Consider the following 20,777-nt stretch of genomic DNA (forward strand, 5'->3'; position numbering starts at 1 on the left):
GTAAATAAGCAACAGGACTCACCCTTTTTCCTTGATCAACTCCATTATCACTGTCACTAATTCATAACTAATGACCATCTCTGCTCAAAATTACCTTGGCCTGCAAGATAATTTTTTAGAACATGGTAGTGTCACGATTAGCGTGGCACTATTACAGCTCAGGGCATCGGAGTTCAGAGTTCAATTCCAGTGTTCCAGATCCTTTTCTGGTTGGCTACCAGTGACTCATATGCTATATGCAAATAACTTGGGTGCTGGAATGGGATGGCTTTGTTGCCAAGTTTCCAAACGATATGAAGATTGGTGGAGGGGCAGGTAGTGTTGAGGAAACAGGTAGGCCGCAGGACTTATACAGACCATGAGAATGGGCAAGAAAGTGGCAAATGGAATACGATGTTAGAAAATGCACGGTCATGCACTTTGGTAATAGAAATAAAAGTGCAGACTATTTTCTAAACAGGGAGAAAATCTAAAATTCTAAGATGCAAAGGAACTTGGGAATCCTTGTGTATAACATCGTAAAGGTTAACTTGCAGGGTGAGTCCGTGGAGGAAGCCATATGCAATGTTAGCATTCATTTCAAGAGGTCTAGGATTCAAGAGCAGGGATATGATGCTGAGGCTTTATAAGGCACTGGTGAGGCCTCACCTTGAGTATTGTGAACAGTTTGGGGCTCCACATCTAAGAAAAGATGTGCTGGCATTGGAAAAGATCCAGAGCAGGCTCACAAGGATGATTCTGGGAATCATATGAGAAACGTTTGATGGCTCTGGGTCTATACTTGTTGGAATTCAGAAGGATGGGTGGGGATCTCATTGAAACCTTTCAAATGTTGAAAGTACTATACAGAGTACATGTGGAAAGGATGTTTCCCATGGTGGAAAAGTCTAGGACAAGAGGGCACAGCCTCAGAATAGAGGGGCATCCATTTAAAACAGATCTGTGGAGAAATTTCTTTAGCCAGAGGGCAGTGAATTTGTGGAATTTATTACCAAAGGCAGCTGTAGAGGCCAGGTCGTTTGGTGTATTTAAGGGAGAGCTTGATAGGTTCATGATTGGACAAGGTTATGGGGAGAAGGCAAAGGAGTTGGGCTAAGGAGGGGGAGAAAAGCTCAGCCATGATTAAATGGCGGAGCAGACTCGATGAGCCAAATTCTGCTCCTGTGTCTTATGGTGTCCTTTGTAAGGAGTGTGGATGTTCTCCCCGTGACCGCGTGCGTTTCCTCCGGTTTCCAAAGATGAACTGGTTAGTAGGTTAATTGGTCATTGTAAATTGCCCCCTGATTATGCTGGGGTTAAATAGGCGGGTTGTTGGGCAGCACAGCTTGTTAGGCCAAAAGGGCTTGTTCTGTGCGGTAACGCAAAATGAAATAAAATAAATAACTAAAAGATGTTCACCAATTTGTGCAGGTGCCCTCAAAGAGGTTCTGGTTTAGAACGTCTATCACTTTTTCAGTTTGAGTGAATAGCCTCCGAGCTTCAGGCCTTGGGCAGAGACAAAGCTCTGTGTTGAACCACAGTCAGAGGAAGAGTTTCTGGATGTGACGTTAAACTGGGTCTCTCAGATGAATATAGAATTTCCAACGGCCACTACTTCAGGGACACTGGGGAGCCCACGGTGATTCCTCAGACAGCCTTTATCTGCCACTCTACACTACTAAAGCAGATTATTCGATCTTTATTATATTGCAGTTTCCTGGAGTGATTGTCCACCTTGACGCATCTGAAAGGGATGTGGAGGGTGCTATGTGATTGCAATTCCTGCTCCTTCATAGCTGTGTGCGAGGTGAGCGGACAGGAGTCCTTGCCAGGAAAAAAGCAATGCCTAGCCGGCCAGCTCTCCCATCCATTCTGCTCTCCAATGGACATTAAAATGGACTACATCTGTGGCAATGAAATACTCAGCAGGAGTACAGAAACGGACTGAATCCTGAACGCTGCCATTCAGCTGATTATTTATGTAACAGTTTTCCCCCAAGCCATCGGACTACCAACCTACTGCCCCCTACTGTCTTGTTTATTATTTATTGTAATGCCTGCACTGTTCTGTGTACTTGATGCAGTTCTGGGTAGGTCTGTAGTCTAGTGTAGTTTTTGTGTTGGTTTACTTAGTTCAGTGTAGTTTTTGTATTGTTCATGTAGCACCATGGTCCCGAAAAACGTTCTCGTTTTTACTGTGCACTGTACCAGCAGTTTCGGTCGAAATGACAATAAAAAGTGACTTGACTTGACTTGGAGCTTTGCTTTGAGGGTCTGAGAGCCAGTGGGCCGATGACCTCAGCCAGTGAGAGGGAAGATCAGCTGGCTACGTGGGAACAGGTGGCACAGCAGGTTGTTCTGCTGCCTTGCTGCTCCAGGTTCAATCCCGGGCTCTGCCACAGCTGGTGTGGAGATTTCTCCACGATCACGTGGGTGCTTTGATTCCCTCCCAGGTCCCTCCAAAAGTAAACATGTTGGTTGGTAGATTAATTTTAGCAGAAGTGATGGTTTTAAAAAGCTGATGGGCATGCATGAGAGAGAATAAATTGCATGGAGACAGGGAAATGCATGGGTGGAGGGGTGAGGAGTTAATGGGATGTGTTTGGCCTTGTTCATGTATTGTGAAAAGGCAATTAAACTCTGTGTGAAGAAGTTACCCTTGCTTATCCGGGGTGGGGGGAGAGGAAGTGTGGCCATTCACCTTACCTATGACCCTCATGATTTTATACACCTTTATAAGGGCAACCATCAGCCTCCAATGCTCCAAGGAAAGAAAGAATCCCAGTCTATTCAGTTTCCCCTTATGACCCAAGTTTTCCAGTCCTAGTAACATCCCCATAAATCTGTTTGCACCTTCTCCAATTTAATGATAATTCAAGGACATTGAACCCATGAACACTACCTCACCTTTTAATTTCTGTTCTTTTACACCATTTACTTTAACTTAACTATTTAATACACACGCATATATATTTAATCTGTTTTTTTCCTCTCTATTTATCATGTATTTCATTGTACTGCTGCCATAAAGTTAACAAATTTCACAACATATACTGATGATATTAAATCTGATGCTGATATTAAATGAGGACGACCAGAACTGCAGGAAGAGCTCCAATCGCAGCCTGACCAACATCTCTTACAGAGAGACCTGATGGGTCATTTTATGTTGTTATAGGTTTAAAAAGGCATTTATTCCATTCTGCAATGCATTCAGCCCAACTCTTCTGCAGTGCACCTCCAAATATCCGGAGGGGGATCGAGGAGTAACCGTATATGCTTCCTTGAAAGTGGCACCACAGGTTAGATAGAGTGGTGAAGAAGGCTTTTGGCATGCTGGCCTTCATCAGTCAAGTCACTGAGTACAGAAGCTGGGGTACTATGTTGCAATTGGAATACTATGTTCAGTTTTGAACGAAGAACATACAACATAGAAATTTACAGCACATTACAGGCCCTTCAGCCCACAATGTTGTGCCAACCATGTAACCTACTCTAGAGACTGTCTCAAATTTCCCTAGCGCATTGCCCTCTATTTTTCTAAGCTCCATGTACTTATCTAGTAGGCTCTTAAAAGACCCTATTGTATTGATCCACCACAGCCACCAGCAGTATATTTCACACATCCACCACTTTGTGTGTGAGAAACTTAGCTCTGACATTCACTCAGTACCTATTGCCAAGCACCTTAAAACTATGTCCCCTTGTTAGCCATTTCAGCCCTGGGAAAAAGCCTCTGACTATCCACACGATCAATACCCCTCATCATCTTATACACCTCTATCAGGTCACCTCTCATCCTCCGTCACTCCAAGGAGAAAAGGTCAAATTCACTCAACCTATTCTCATAAGGTATGCTCTCCAATCCAGGTCACATCCCTCCTGTAGTGAGGTGACCAGAACCGAGCACAGTATTCCAAGTGGGGTTTAACAAAAGTCTTGGAACTCAATCCCAGTTGATGGATGCCAACACGCCATACACCTTCTTAACAACATTGTCAACCTGCGCAGCAGCTTTTGAGTGTCCTATCGACACAGACCCCAAGATCTCGCTGATCCTCCACACTGCCAAGAGTCTTACCATTAATATTATATTCTGTCTTCAAATTGAACCTACTAAACCAAACCTTGCTGTAGGAAATATGCTGTTATGTTGGAAGAGTGCAGAAGATGTTGCCAGGTCTTGAGGGAATGAGTTATGGAGATAGGTTCAGCAGGCTGGACTTTATTATTTTGAGAGTAGGAGATCGAAGGGGTGATCTTACAGAGGGGCATAGACAGAATGAATGCATGCAGTCGTTTTTCCCCCCATGGTCAGAATATAAAACAGAAAAGATAGAACAGTACTATATGATAAATATGTATAGTATCTGAAATATATCTTACAGAAATGTTTGCTTGATGATGAACTTCAATAAAAAAAAATTATAACAAAAAAGAGTAAGCACAGTGCAGCCCCCGAGCTAGAGGGAATAGGTTTAGGTGAGAGGGGGAAGAATTGGGAGGAAATGAGGGGTAACTTTTCACTTATCTGGAATGATTTTCTAGAGGTGGTGGTTGAGGCAGGCATACGGACAACATTCAAAAAGACACTTGGACAGGTACATAATGGGAAAGTGCTAAGAGCAGGGGTTCTCAACCTTTTTTATGCCATACACCAATACCAGTAAACAAGGGGTTCTTGGAACTTCAGAGGGATCTGGACAAAACCTAGGCCAATGGGAAGAGTTTAGATAAGCATCATGGTCAACATAAAGCAAGAGGGCCGAAAGGCCTGTAACCGTGCTGTGTGAGTCTATGATTCTGTCATGGACCCCTACCACTGCCTAAGAGTGAGAGTTGATAGCTCTAGAGACCATGGTTCAATTGTGACCTCAGGTGCCCGACAGTCCATTTGGTTTCTGCTGGCTGACGGGTGACCTGGCTGCTACAAACCGTCCGAGCACAGGGTGGGGAAGGGGGTTTGGGAGGCAGGAAAACCGAGATTTGGTAGACATGTGAGAGAGGACGTGTCAGGGAAGCAAATGAGGGAATAGGACCGATGGGGAAAGCTCTGACAGCCAACATGGATTGATGGGCCAAATGGCTTCCTTTTGTATTGTTTCAAAATGTGAATCACTCAGATAATTTTCAGTTGTGGTAATTTTCTGCTGAGGAGGGAAATTTCTACAAGTCTTTGTAATACTTGTAAACACTCTGGGACATTATGCCGCCCTGCTGACGTTAGAGTATATCCTTTTTCCTGGATATTTCCCAACTTCAGCAGAGGAGATAGTTCAAAAATCTACTTTATGTAATTGTTATTGTTTTCCACCCCATCTTAATTGTCTCAGTCAGATGATCATTCATTTTTCAGAGGAAGAGTAATTCTTTCTGTACAACTTGTCCCCAAGACAGTCCTTGAGGCAATCTTCTTCACTGTGCCTGACCTCAATGTCAGTTTCTGTTTAACCTTGGAATCAGACAGTAAGAGCCTTGTCCCGTACCAGTGGAGGCTGGGGGTCGGGGGGGGGGGGGAACACCTGAAAGATGCTTATAATGAATGAGGTATAGGGGGAGTAGACAGTCCACATCTTCTTCCCTGGAGGCAAGCATTCAAGGCAAGAAAGGGCGTGTTTGAAGATGTGTGAGAGAGTCTTTTTTGCAGAGTGGTGGGTGCCAGGTGTGGTGGTGGGGGCAAATACAAGAGGCATTTAAAAGGCTCTTAAGACAGGCACATGGATAGAGTGACATGGATCAAAAGACCTGTCCATATGTTCCATGTGCTCCTTCCTCACTTGAGATGGGCCGACCTGTCAATGGGTCAAGCTTAGCATGTCCTCCAAGACCTCCATAACCTTGTCACTGGGTTGGGAGGCTTGAGTGCCTCAATGACCCAGAGAACAAGGCCTTTACACTTTGGCTCTTGGTGGAGTCACCAATGTCAAACAGGTCAAAGGGTATAAGCCAGAGTGCTCCAGCAGTCCTCCAGTTTTGGGGTTCAACCCTGACTGGTAAAGCAAAATTGTTATGGAAACAGCTATGAAGAATCCTTCTACATCAGTGTGTGACAGTATCCCCCAGTCTCCTTCCAGGACTGGCATGACTGACAGAGAAAACAGAGAGGAAGCAACTGACCCAATACACTGTCGCAGATGGAGGACCTTCGTTGGTGCCCTAAATAGGCATGTACAAATTGGGCTAATTGATGGTGGGGAGGGAATTCAGGCAGGGATCCTGAGGAAAAATAATTCTTCTCAAGTCTCCTCTAAACCTTCTTGGTTCTCTGCTCTCTCAGGAGGAAGATTTCTCATTGCCCCCTCTATCCGTGTCTCTATCATTTTGTCTTCCTCGATCAGATCCCAGCTCAGACCCAAGCAGTCACCCAGTCCTCCTCAAGTTACTGCATGTTTCCACTGCCCTTTCACAGGTCACTAATGGAAAAAGAAATCTCACAAGAACCTCCTTGCATTGTTTCACACTTTGGAATGAGTAACACTGATCTGGTAGGACGTCACTATGGAACAACACTATCGAAGAATGTGCGCCAATGGAAAGGTCAGTCAATCCCAGAGGTCAAAATATCACAATCACATGGTAAACTATAAAAACCTGATAGATCACACTGGGTGTGCCCTGTGGAGACTTCAGGAAGCACCCAAATGTTTTGCTTTTTGAATACTTCAGCTGGATAAACTGCATTTTATAGAATAACTCGGCACTGGAAGCAACTATCAGTGATTTGAAAACAATTGACCAGAGTTTTTGCAGCTATTCCTGCACTTCCTTTCCTTTAAGAACATATTCAACATTGAACCTGAGCAGCACCACCTCTTTACTGAAATCTCCCCATTATCATTCATAGGCATAGAAACACATGTCTGCCCTATCCCTCTAATCACTTCCTATCCAGGACATGCACCCTTGTCATTGCTTGCATCGGGAGCTTGAAGACACAGTCAACATTTTAGGAACAGCTTCGTCCCCTCTGCCTTCAAATTTCTGAATGGTCCCCGAATACTACCTCCCTATTTTGCTCTCTTTGGACTATTTATTTCTATTTTATATTTCTTATTGTAATTCTTAGACACATCCACTCCATGTCTGCACTATCTAGGCCATTCAATATTCAGTAGGTAGAAGCATGGGCTAATTTACTATAAATCCCTGGTTAGAATGCAACTCAAGAATTACATCCATTTCACATCGCTGCTGACCAATTGTGAATGAACAGATGGAATAGATTCAAAAACTGGCAAATGTATATGCAAGTGGGAGAATTTGTACTCTAGTACTATAATGTATTGTGATCACTAGACCATTGCATCAACTCTCACCAGTGGCCAACCTAGATTAGTCCCACTCAATTGCTCGACCCCATCTGTATAGCTTTCCACTTAAGGATATTACAGATACTCATTCAACCATTGCAGAGGACACAACTGCTGTATCCAGTGAAGGCAACATTCAGTTGAGCAACATCCTCTTCAGGTTGCCATGACTTCAGAGGCTTCAGCTCAGGGGGAAGAAGCCTTGTCCAAGCCGAGAAGGTGTTTTCAAGGATGAACTGCTGGAAGAACAACTTTGTGAAAGACAAAATTTGGTCTGACTGAAACTTGGTCTTCCAGTCGAAGTATTGCAAAGGATCTGTGGGGAAGGACTGAGTACAGAGTCCTAAATAAAGATTACTGAAACAAAGGGATAGGTTCAAATCTCTGTAGTCATTAGATCAAAAATCCAGGCTGAAACTCGGTGAGGGAGTGGCGCAGGCAAACGTGCCTCTTTTTGTATCCCAGCCAATATTTATCCCATAACCATTTAAAAATCATATTATTTATGGTCTCTTGCTGTTGTCAAAATTAACTTCACATTTCCTATAGATGAGTTACAGGTTAAGTGTGGGTTGTGAACTTTGAGAGATCAAACCATAGCAAGTATACAGTTAATGACAGTGATACAGAGGAAGATCTTGGGGTCCAAGCCGGGAGCTCCCCAGAAATGTGCACAAAAGTACATAGGATGGTAAAGATGAGCTTTAGCACATGCACGTTGAAACAGACAACAAAATGCATCATTTGCATGAACAACCAGCACAGTCGGAGGATGTACTGGGGTCACCATGCTTCAGGTGGCAACACAGCATGCCCAATACTAGCCCGAATTTATACGTCTTGAGAATGTGGAAACCAGAGCACCAGGAGAATGTAAAACGCCTTGCAGGGTAGAAATTGAATCTCAATCTCCCAACCTCTGCCCCATAAAGTATTACACTAAATCACCACCTTCATCGGTCCGGCATTGAAGAGTCACCATATAAAACTTCACCTGGGAGTATTCTGTGCAGCACCAATTCCCCACTATAGGAAGGATGTGGTCAGGGTGCAAAAATGGATCACCAGGACGTTGCCTGAATCAAAAGGTATTAACTACAAGACATTGCTTTGTCCAGAGCATCAGAAGTTTATAAAATAGATAGACATTTAAAGGACAGCTTTCGAGTCCAAGTTCAAAGGTGTGCAGGGAACGTGTCTGGAATGCACTGCCAAGTGTACATATTCAACGCAAACATCCTAGGCTGAAGGCCCTGCTCCGTGCTGTATTCTATATACGCTAAGTGACTTTGTCACTGCACTGTTGTAAGCAATTAGATGATAGCCTACTCATTATGCAAAGACCCACATTTCCCACCTGCTGCCTTAAAGAATGAAGTGGCTCCACATCAAGGGGTTAAGTGCATGAGCCAGTAAAAGACCAGTTTAGCTGTGGCGGTGTTACAGGTTGAAGGACAGCCAAGTTCTTGTTTTAGCACATTACTCAAAAGCTGCATCACAATGTTATCAGAGACAAAGACAAATTTATCTTTCGGGTGCTTTTATTAGACAATGAAAACTGACATGATAAAATTAACGGTTGGACTTAGCCACACGTTCCAACTCATCCTTCTTCTTAATGGCATATGAGTTCGAAGAGCCCTGTGGAAGGCGAGAGAAATGGCATCAGCACACACCTGGACCCAGCCCACGCACCCTAGTAATGCCGTCTCTGCACAACTCTAACATCCCTTCCTTAAAGGAACTGCAGCCGCATTCTCAGGAACCAGAGAGGACTCGCAATATAGAGGGTGAGGGAAGGAACTAGAAAAGGCAGGATTGAGCAGTGGGAGCAGCTTGGAAACCAATGATGGGCAGGGAGCAAGTACTCGCAGAGTTGAAATGAGGATGTCACCGTTTCCAACGGCAACACACTTGCCCGAAACAAAACAGCCTTAAATTTCCTGTTTTTAATCAGCTCTAGCTCCTGCCACCACTAAACTTCTCACTCACATAAACGCAAAATTAAGCAGCTCAGTAGTTACAAGCAAACAAATATAGGTGATTTGTTTACCCAGGATAAAACAGGAGTGGTGCTATACAGGGTACAAATAAACTGGCTGCTCCTCTTGGAGAGCAGGAGGGGATGTTTTAACACCTGTAGTTGGTTTAGTTTACCTACCAATTGTGACAAAGCAGTAACCCCTCGGGCTGCAGAAGGATCTAAGCAGAGCTCACCTGCTCAGGACTATGGTAAAACATACCCCTCGGGCTGCAGAAGGATCTAAGCAGAGCTCACCTGCTCAGGACTATGGTAAAACATACCCCTCGGGCTGCAGAAAGGACTTGAGCAGAGATCAAATACTCAAGGCCCGGACACATGACAACCTTAACAAAAGGTCTGTGCTACCGCCCAGCCAGGGGATTTCTAGGGGAAGGAATCCAGATGACCCTGGAAAGCATTATACAAAGCACCCGTGTATTTTACATTAACAAGCTTGCTCTGCACCCGCATACTCAAGTCTTGAGCCCACAGAAGGAATTTGGGCTTTAGACGATGGCACACTCAGTGGTAAACTGGTCCCACTCTGCTCCAACCTTGCTCACCCCACACTAGCAACCCCTCATCTTCAAGTTCAAATTCCCCTTGTAAAAGCCAGAAGGGCTCTGGGGATCATTTATTTCCAGCCTCTTTCCCTCCCAGAACAAACAGGCTGGTTCCTTTTACTGACTATTACAATATCCTTTGCATTGTGCCACAGGAAGGAATGCACCAAGCGTAATGAATTGCAGTTTTCAATACTACGGCAGGAAACGACCTCAGCCCGGCAAACTCAGAATGACACAGCAACTCATTCAAGAAACACCGATGATTTAAGCGAGATCTTCTACTGGGTCAACAAGGCCTCTCACTGTGGTTGGCACTCCCTTGTTTACAATAGAATTCTCCCCATTTCTTCCCTAAATTACAGAAACTGGACCAACCCAGGCCTGCAGGGCTCACAAGAAAAAATTTGTTTTTAGCTTAGTGAACACCACCCAGCCAAAATGACGTACCTTAGCAGCATTGATGAGTTCATCTGCCAAGCATTCTGCAATGGTTTTAATGTTCCTGAATGCAGCCTCTCTGGCCCCGGTGCAGAGCAGCCAGATAGCCTGCAAACACAGCCAGAAAAAGACAGGTTAATAACAGAGGGCATTGAGCACTTGCATTGCTTCTGTTCCATCTGATGGCAGCTGCAATCTTATCCTTTACTATCAGAGCCAATACCAACATTTCAGCACAGCAGCCTGCAATATGACGAGAATATCCATTTTATTAACAAGTTGTGCTTGGTCTTCTCAGCAGCTAAACCCCAAGTTATGGGGTTTGATGGCTGCATGGAGAAAGGTCATCAATTTTGTAGCCACAAGAGGCTGCAGGTGCAGGAATCTGGAGCAACAACCTGCTGGAGGAGTCAAGCAGTACCTGTGAGAGGAAAGGAACTGTTGGTGTTTCAGGTGGAAATCCTGCATCAAGACCAACACAATGCACACAAAGCATATGCATTTGTTTACTCTTGCCTCCTTTCCAACATCAATTCCAAAGCAGAGAATTTTATTCTCAATCTCTTTTTTTTTGTTTTGCTAGTTGCAGATTCTGCAAGGGCATATTTCCACACCTCAAAAGCTATATCAGAGACTGACAAAGCCAAAACAGAAATAGATGTGCTTTTATGCTGCATGTGTCGGATGTTACTACGCATTTCTTAAGTCAAAACCATTAAGACAAAAGAATTAGTTAACTTTCTGAGCCATCTGAGATTAGAAATTACAAGAAGAGCTGGAACCACCCTCAGGTCAAGTAACAATAGCAGAATCAGAGCAAAATGTTTCAGGTCATAGTCAGAAATGAGAGAGGCATGTGTGAGAGATTATGAGAGCGAGGTGTGAAAGTAAATGTAAAAACAAATATCTAATTTTAACAACTTCTGCCTATCAACCAGTTCAAAAAGGAGGATCCTGGACTTGATACATTTACTCACTATCGAACCTGCTGAGATTGTCAGACTGATTTTAGTTCAGTTTAACACAATCTGCAAGTTTTTGAACTTTCACCGCCTGTTGATTGGATGGTACAGTTGATTACAGTTTTTGGCCTCACCCCAGACACATCCTTCTTGTCCTAACCATCTCCAATCCACCCCATCTGCAATTTCAAACTAACCTTGTTTCCCCTCTTTCCTAGTTCTGACAATCCATTTGACCAGAATTATTAATTCTATCACTCACTGTTGATCCTGTCTGACCTGCTGCTGAATGTACCTGTCATTTTTTGATTTTATTTCCCATCATCAACATTGACAATTTTTAATTTTCAGTTGCCCTGGGAATAGCTGTAACATTTTTGCCCAAGCGATCTTTAACTTCCAACCTGTACAACCAGCTGGAACTCTAAGCACTGGGCCCACTGCTTTTACCAGGCAAGAATGCAGGGCAATACAGATTAGAAAACTGGTAAATGTTCAGATATCCACCAGCCAAAATATAACCAGATATATCAAGAAAGATAAGACACTGTTCTGCACAGGAAAATGTTCTGTGGGTAATTAATACCGTAACTGGGAATGATGTGCAGATTAATAATCAATTTGTTTATTAGGAACCCAAAAACGTTGCTCACAGATGAACAATGAGCTCTCTCTGCCCAACAGCACACCTGCAGAAATGTGGTGAGTCACCAGAGGGTAAAGCAATACCTGGCTGGATCCAAACACATCTCCTCTTGACCTATTCCCCACTCTGGTCTCTTACCTACCCGTTACAACCCCCTTCCTCCATGGCCCACTGTCCCCTTATTTGATTCCTCCTTTTCAGCCCTTTACCTCTTCCACCAATCACCATCCAGCTTCATTTCGTTCCCAATCCCACCCCCACTCAACTGGACTCACCTACCCCCTACTATCTTGCACTTATTCCCTTCCCTCCCCCTACCTTATTCTGGCTTCTGCCCCAATGAAGGCCAGAAGTCCAAAACATCAACCAGTTATTCCTCTCCAGAGATGCTGTTGAACTTGCTGAACTCCTCCAGATTGATTGTGTTGCTCAAGATCTCTCATATTTCATCACAACCGTTTTCTCTGAGAAAAGATCCCAGAACCGCTTCCCTTCCCAGTTACTTGATTTGATGATTGCTTCCTGCAGTTGGGAGACGTCAGCCCACTCAGTACCAATCTCCCACCACAGAGATTCCATCACATGCAGTGACCGGCTCCCCCACAGTACCTGGTTGACGCGCCGCAGAGGGGACACGTCGACAGCCTGCCTCCTCACAGTGCCAGCTCGCCCGATTCGTGTGGAGTCTTCCCGGGGTCCGCTATTGATGATGGCATTCACCAGTACCTGCAGGGGGTTCTGAAAAACAGCAAGCACACAGCTCAAGTTAGTCGCAGGCTCCGACACCTCAGCCTGCGGCGTACACAAGCACACCTCACACTGAATTTTAAAGGGTTTGGTAGTCTTATTTAACTGAAACTGATCGGACGAGGTGTGAAACCCATTCAACAAACGTGGTCTGCTTGACCACAAACACCCAAACTCACTGGCCCCAAGGAAGGGCTGTTATTGGATGCCACTTAAAGAAGCAGCTTTCAGGTTGGAACATGTTGAGAGCTAACCCACAGGCTGAGCAACAGCAGGATTGTGGATCAAGTGTGGGCAGATGGAACGGGTGTCATGTGGCACTGAGGTCACTCCTGCACTGTACTGTGTTCAAGGTCAACTGGCTACCCTCATTTCTCACTGCAATGACAGGCAGTAACAGCACCAATCACAGTGAATGAGGAAGCCACCATCCCTTCCATCCATATCACAGCCCAACCTGACAAGCCAGAGTGCATCAGGTAAGATCCACACCTCGAGGTTCAACAACAGCCTCTTGAACTGAAGAATCTTACCACTATAATGATTACATTTTCACCGCCCTTCTCAACGACATCGGTGCAAGATTATGTTTATTGTGTTATTTATTTTGTACATGCACAAGTTGTGTGTCATTTATGTTTGTCGTCATCATATGCTGCTGCCGCAGAAAGTTCCCTTTCACAGCATCTATACCCTGGGTGCAGTTCTGTGCAAAAGTCTTAAGAGAAATATACAGCTAAGGATGTTGGGAATGGCGAGGGTGGAGTGCCCCACGAGGTCTGTCGGACAGGTGGCAGAGAATGAGTGCCAGGGCGGGGGGTGATGTGCCTGCAGACACACCCAGTCCTGAAATAGCAGGCAAGGTGATCATTACAGAACGTCTCTCTGGTGCTCACTGCTCCCTTGCACTTTTCTCAATCATGAACCCCCCTCTCCCTACCCTATCCCACAATAGAGTCCCATATCTGAATCAGTATCATGCAGATTCCTGAAGGTCGTTATAACCGGGGATAGTAATGGGGACAAGCTCCCACTACATATTAAATGCTCCCAATGGTGTCTCTCAAATAGCCTCTGACAGCCAAGTCGAGCTCCTAGCCTTCATGTATGGCTTAGTGACTAAGCCGAACTGGACCTTTTATACTGACAGAAGAGGCAAAAGTGAACTACTAGTACCTTAAAACTAGTCACCAGTCAGATGGGGCTTGTCAGCCATCGTTGGAGAATAAAAACTGATCTCAAACCTCCACTGCCTTACAGCTACACCCACTCAGGGGAAAGGCTTCAGGAGTAAACCCCTGAGGGAGAAGTCCGGAGCTAAAGTCCCTACATCAAGCTCAATGTTGACTGACAACCCGTGCCACACTGCTGATACCAAACTATCAGTCTCTGCCACTTCTTTGGGCTCGTCAGATTCGTGGAAAGGGGGAGCTTGCTACATGAACAGCTTGCTCTCCATATCGTACTGCCCAGGCTAGCTAGGATGCAATAACCATGGTGAAATTTGACCGACGGAGGTCACTGCAAAAGTCTTAGGTAACCTAGCGAGATTTATGTGGCTCGAGTAGGTTCATCCTGCTGAAGCTTGCTGCCACCTGCTGGCCATAGCAGCAGGAAAACTGTTTAAAATGGCCACCGACCAACCGCTCAGGCAGTAAACTCAAAGACAGATGTGCAGCTATGCTGAAAGGAATTGGAACTCATGGGGAAACTGTCAATGCTCTGACTGTCACATCAAGAGGCAATAAATAGAATACCAGCTAATTAATCTTGATAAATCACCAGTCAAGTCGCTTTTATTGTCATTTCAACCGTATCTGCTGGTAGACAGTAAAAACAAAACGTTCCTCCAGGACCATGGTGCTACATGAAACAGCACAAAACTACATTAGACTTCAGACCTACACGGGACTACATAAAGTGCACAAAACAGTACAATAATTAATAAACAAGACAATAGGCACAGTAAAGGGCAAACTACAATGATAAATAATGTAAATATAAACAATGTTTTAGCAGAAATTGAGAAAAATGAGCAAAAATTGCTAAGGGAGTGGAGTGGTGTTCAGGTGGTGTGTGTGTGTGTGTGTGCGCGCGTGCGTGCATGCGTGTGCGTGTGTGTGTGCGTGCGTCTCAGTCAGACTAGACTCTGAATTGTGGAGTCTACTGGCTTGGGGGAAGAAACTGTTGCAGTCTGGCTGTGAGAGCTCGAATGCCTCGGTACCTTTTGCCAGATGGCAGGAGGGAGGTTTGCCGTCTCCAGCCAGAGGAGGGAATTTTGCATCTGCACAGCACAATTCCAACCTCAGGGCAGCTCAAGTCACTTAATGGCCAATGATGAACTTCTGAGGTCGAGCCACTATGGAATTGTGGGAAGCACACTGCACAGATCAAGTTTCCACAAACATGAGAAAACCAGTCACACTGGAGAGATGCTAATCGACCACCGAGTGAGTGCATGCTGACTGCAACACTCCCCGATAACACCAATCCCAGTTTGTTTTATGCATATCCAATCTGCTCCCACCCCAGCACGGATTAAATCTCACACCAACAAACTAGGGACAGTGTACCGTGGCCTACTGATCCGCACTCTTTCGGCGTGGGAGCTGGGGGGAACACAGGGAGAACATACAAATACTGCAGACCGTCAAAGTTTCAGAAGCTGCAAGACAACAGCTCTGTGAACTGTGCCAGGTTGTCAGTGTCACCCAATCCTATTTCACATCATAGATAAGATCCTACCTTTGTCACACATACACTGAAACAGAGGAATGTAGTTTTTGCTGCTGACTAACAGTATGAGAATGCTGGTGGTAGTCTGCAAATGTCACCACGACTCCATCACCAAACTTCCGAACCCTAACCTTTACACCTCTGCAAAGTGGAGGAAACCCACACGGTTACAGATCAGCAGAAATCAAACCTGATCAGTCATCATTAGCAATATAAAGTGACTGCACTAACCGCTAAACTGACACAGCTCCACTACGACAGTGATTCATACTCGACAGCACCATCTGAAGAGCTTGCTACCAGTGGTATGGGAAACAGGAGTACGGCGATCCGAGGCGGACCCCCCGCACACGGACCGGGGGGGGGGGGGGTCACTCACCTCACCGGTTAGCAGGTGGATGATCTCGAAAGCGTGCTTCACGATGCGCACGGTCATCAGCTTCTTGCCATTGTTGCGGCCATGCATCATCATGGAGTTGGTGAGGCGCTCCACGATGGGGCACTGTGCCTTGCGAAAGCGCTTGGCAGCATAGCGGCCTGAGCTGTGGGGCAGGTACTTGGCATACTTCTCCTTGACAGCGATGTAGTCCTGAGGGAAAGAGTTACAAGTAGTTATCAAACGCTGATAGAACCATTACCTTCCCAGATTACTTCTCATACAGAGACGAGCAAGAACTTCTTTAGCCAGAGGGATTCTGTGGAATTTACCACCAGATAGTTGTGGAGGTCAAATCATTGGGTATATTTAAAGCAGAGGTTGATAAGTTCTTGATTAGTAAAGGCGTTAAAAGTTGCAGGGAGAAGGCAGGAGAATGAGAGAGAAAATCAGGCATGATTGAATGGCGAAACAGACTTGATTCTGCACCTGCATCCTAGTCTTACTGAGATACCAGACTGTTAGAAAATCATACTCTGGGACCCAGCAACCATTCACATTCTCTGTCACTGTAACACTATATTCTGTGCTCTGCTTTTTTAAATGTGGCCTTGATGTACTTCTGTACAGTGATCTGGCTGGATAGCACAAACAGAATCAAAAAAAGCTGCAAACAGATGTAACCTCATCCAGCTCAATCATGAGCACTAAACCTCCCTCGCAAACAGGATGTCTTTAAAAGGCAATGACTCAAAAAGGTGGCATCCATCATTAAGGTCCCCATCACCCAGGAATTGCTACCATCAAGGAGGAGGTAGACGAGCCTGAAAACACACTCAATGTGTCAGGAACAGCTTCTTACCCTTTGCCACCTGAATGGGCAACGAACCCATGAATACTTCCTCAGTATTCTTTCCCTCTCTTTTGCACTACTTAATTTTTTAATATATACTTCTCATTGTAATTTACAGTTTTTGTTCCCTTTGCATTGCTGCCACAAAACAAATTTCATGGCATATGCTGGGAAAATTAAACCTGATTCTGAGTTGAGGAGCAGGGAGAGCATCAGTGGAAGAGGTAAAGAGCCAGAGAGGGAATCCATGTAATTGTAGAGGACAGTGGGCCATGGAAGAAAGGGGAGGAGGGGGGAACCAAACAGGTGAGGCTGTAACCAGAATGAAGAAATATGATGACAGTAGAAGAGGAAATGGACAGACATGTCAGAATGGGAACGGGATATCCAACAATGACTGGGTAGCCCTGGGAAGATCCTGCCTTTTGCAGCAGACAGAGCAAAGGTGCTCAACGAAGTGACTCCCCAGTCAGCGTCGGGTCTCACTAAGGTACAGGTCATTGCGCCAGGATACAGTAGATGTAGGTTGCAGGAAGGCTGCAGGACAGTAGGAAGCCACATTGAAGAGGCAAGGGCCACGTTTAAAACAAGCACCAGGAGCAAATACCAGATATCAAGGAAATAGATGAAGATATAGGACAATGGGTTCCTTTAGTCCTAAATCCCAGACTTCCTCACATAACAATCCTTCAGAAGGATCATCTCAGTGCACCACTACGGAAAAACAGCAATTATGGAGTCAGTAGTCACAAACAGCAGATTCAGGTAAAAGGTCATCAACATGAAATATTTGCTTCTCTCCTCTTAAACGCTGTTCAGCTGGCAGAACGACAGAAGGTAGAGACAAGACATCAGAACAGAACGAAGCCATTCGGCCCATCAAGTCTACTCCACTATTCCATCATGGCTGACCCATTTCCCTCTCAACCCATTCTCCTTTGACCCTTCATGCCTGACTAATCATGAATATGTCAACCTGTCTTAAATATACCCAAAGACCTGGCTTCCAGAGCCGCTTGTGGCAGCCAATTCCAGCTTCACCATTCTCTAATTTCCCCCTCATCCATTCTAAATGGATCTCCTCCATTCTGAGGCTGCGCCCTCTACCCCTACTGTAGGAAACATCCTCTCCACCTCCACAGGCCCGACAGGTTTCAATGAGACCACCCCCCCCCCAATACTAAAATCTAGCAAGTCAAGGTCCAGAGCCAATCGCTCCTCATACAATAAGCCTTTCATTCCGGACATCATTTCTGTGAACCTCCTCCGAACCCTCTCCAACATCAGCACGTTCTAGCCCTCTCTAAATGAATGCTAACACACATTTGCCTTCCTCACCACCCACTCAACCTGTAAATTGACCTCAGCTTTTTGAATTTTCTCTGTTAACACTCACAACCCTCAAAAAGAAATCTAGACACACAAAAGACTGCGGATGCAGGAACCTGAAGCAATGGAGGAAATCAACAGGTCTGGCAGCATCCGTGGAGGAGAATGGATAGTCGCTGTTTTTGGTTGAGACCCTTTCTCTGCATTCCAAATGAAGGGTGAGGATTGAAAGGTGAGCTCTTGGATTTCCCTGCAGATGCTACCCAACCTGCTGAGTTCTTCCAGCACTCCACAAAAGAAGAAACAACCCTTCTTCAACTGGAGTCAGGAAGACAGCCCAGGATGCTACTGAGAGAAGTTATCCAGGAGACCCGAGGTAACCCCAGATCCAATCGATGCCCTCGCACGGAGCAGAATCTTTCAGCTTACTGCTTTCCGTGACAGGAGACAAAAACGTTCAGAGGAAGAGACAGAATACGGACCTGCAAGGAAATGTCGTTGATCTGGACATCGTCAGTGCTCCATTTGCCAAACAGCTTGATCTCTGGGGTCTCAGCGACCGCGGGCACACCCTCCCACTCAGTCATTCTGTGAAAAAAAGGCAGACATCAAAACCTGCTCCGAACCCCTCTCTGTCCAATCCAACAGAATAGAAGACAACTTTATCATCATTGCTCAAGACAATGAGATCGTAGTGCTACCGCAGACCGTGCAAGACAGATATTTACAATGCATGGGCCAAGGCCCAAGAAAAAAATTCCCATACTGACATGCAATAAGTGACTCTTGATAGTCCGTAACACCCAAAGGCCAGGTGTAGCTTTACTCAGCTGCACAACGACCCACGGGAAAAAGCTGTTTTTCAATCTTAGTCTTGGCCAAGACGTTTCTTTGTCTTCCGTCAGTTGGTCTGTTTATGGAGCAAAATGTGACAGTGGACATTTTTGATAGTGATTCATTTCAGCTGATTGGGATGTGGTGGAGAGAGGGGCCCTTAGGAGTATGTGGGCGATGGGCAAATGGAAGAGCAAAAGGATCTCTTTTGGGGTGGGTGTATGTATGGGGAACAGAGCAGATCAGGAGGAAGCAGAAAGGGATAGAAGTTGTCTGAAATATGAAGTTCATTGATTATTCCCTCAGGTGTATGCTACCCAAGCAGACCAGATGTCATCATCGGGGGGCTAACAGAAAACCTCACCCAGCAGTCGAATCCTGGCTACCCAAGCAGACCAGATGTCATCATCGGGGGGCTAACAGAAAACCTCACCCAGCAGTCGAATCCTGGCTACCCAAGCAGACCAGATGTCATCATCGGGGGGGCTAACAGAAAACCTCACCCAGCAGTTGAATCCTGGCATGGACAGCACCACCACTAGAGAATGGAAAGGATGGAAATCCTTCCACCGCCCCCTTCACTTAACTATTATTCCAAAAGCAGAACTTGGAAGTTCAAAGACAAGGAAGTCTGCAGCTGCTGGAAATCCAGAGCAAAGCACACAAAATGCTGGAGGAACTCAGCAGGTTAGGAAGCAACTGGAAATGAATAAACTGACGCATTTTGGGCCAAGTCCCTTGATCAGGCTCGGAAAGGGAGGGGGAGACAACAGAATAAAAATGTGGAGAAGGGGAAGGAGGACAAGCTGGAAGCTGGTCAGGTGGGTAGGAAAGGTAAAGAGCTGAAGAAGGAGGCACCTGATAGGAGAGGAGACTGGGCACTCAAAGAGATGGAAGGAGAAGACTTGGAGATGTGATAAGAGTTAAGGGGCAAGAGAAGGGGATGGGGAAGGGAAAAATATGGAAATTAAAAATAAATGGTGTTAATTCCTCCTTGCTAAATGCTGCTCACCAAGGCTAGGCCCCCATCATTAGGTGAGCTGTGCAGACAGAGCACACAGTGGTTAAGGCAACAATATGGGTCAGCCAACATAATCACAGACCCCTCCCATCCCCAGCCTCTCCTCTCCCCTTCCACTGGGCAGATGTACCTCCGGGCTCAGGGACAGTTGTTACCTCAAATTAAGAAACAGATGAACTCTTGACGATACACCTCATCATGCACCCTGCATTTTACTGCCTGCCTGCACTCTCTCTGTAAACGATTGTTGTTTATTTCCCTTGTACTACCTCAGCATATTGACGTGATTAGTACTGATATTGGCATATCATTTGTTCACGGCTTGTTTTACTATACTGCTCATACAGATTAGATCACGTGTGGCAAAATGATCTATATGGACGCCTTACAAGTTTTTCCACTGTACTTCAGTCTGTGACAATAAATAAAGTGATTGATCTGTTCCACAAATTGGGAAAGACTTCAGTGGATGAGCTGGAATCGAGGGAGACGGAGCAAAATTCTGCCGCACGGTGAGCAGGCCGCAGCCTGGGGCTCGCCTGAGGACTTCATAGCGGCCTAGCCCCCTGCAGACGTCGGTCCTCGCTCTCCCTCCTTCCGCCGATCCTCTTCCGCTGCTGCCGGACCCAGCCCGCACTTCACCCAGCCAGCCTTCTCCCGCGAGGCCCTTAAAAAGCGCCGATCCCCGGGCTCCTAGGCCCTGGAGCAGCCGCTTCACCCACCTGCTCCGCTCGGGATCCGCCGGCGAAAGGACCTCCTCCGGGTTGCACGGCGATCAAAAAGCAGGGGCTCCCGTCATCGCTCCGCGGAGCACGTTCACATCCGGGACACAAGCCTGTGTACGGGCACAGGCATGCGCAGTGCTGAGGAAGAAGCCCCGCGCACCATCTTTACTACAGGCAGCACGAAGCTGCAGCCACGAGAAGTCGTGGAGAGCAATGTGCGCGGGTGTTGGCC

General features: G+C 45.8%; 1 protein-coding gene across 1 annotated transcript; it reads right to left on the reverse strand.

The window, feature by feature from the left end:
• Positions 1-8,812: 8,812 nt before the first annotated feature.
• Positions 8,813-20,658, reverse strand: rps5 (ribosomal protein S5). The gene is made up of 6 exons (XM_059970837.1): positions 20,543-20,658; positions 18,448-18,553; positions 15,787-15,996; positions 12,534-12,662; positions 10,326-10,424; positions 8,813-8,930 (listed from the first exon to the last, which is right to left on the reverse strand). Exons 2-6 carry the CDS (start codon positions 18,550-18,552, stop codon positions 8,862-8,864), a joined length of 612 nt encoding a protein of 203 aa, XP_059826820.1. The 5' UTR covers position 18,553; positions 20,543-20,658; the 3' UTR covers positions 8,813-8,861.
• Positions 20,659-20,777: the final 119 nt, after the last annotated feature.

Source organism: Hypanus sabinus, chromosome 5 (genome assembly GCF_030144855.1).
Source record: "Hypanus sabinus isolate sHypSab1 chromosome 5, sHypSab1.hap1, whole genome shotgun sequence".
Taxonomy (NCBI): domain Eukaryota; kingdom Metazoa; phylum Chordata; class Chondrichthyes; order Myliobatiformes; family Dasyatidae; genus Hypanus; species Hypanus sabinus.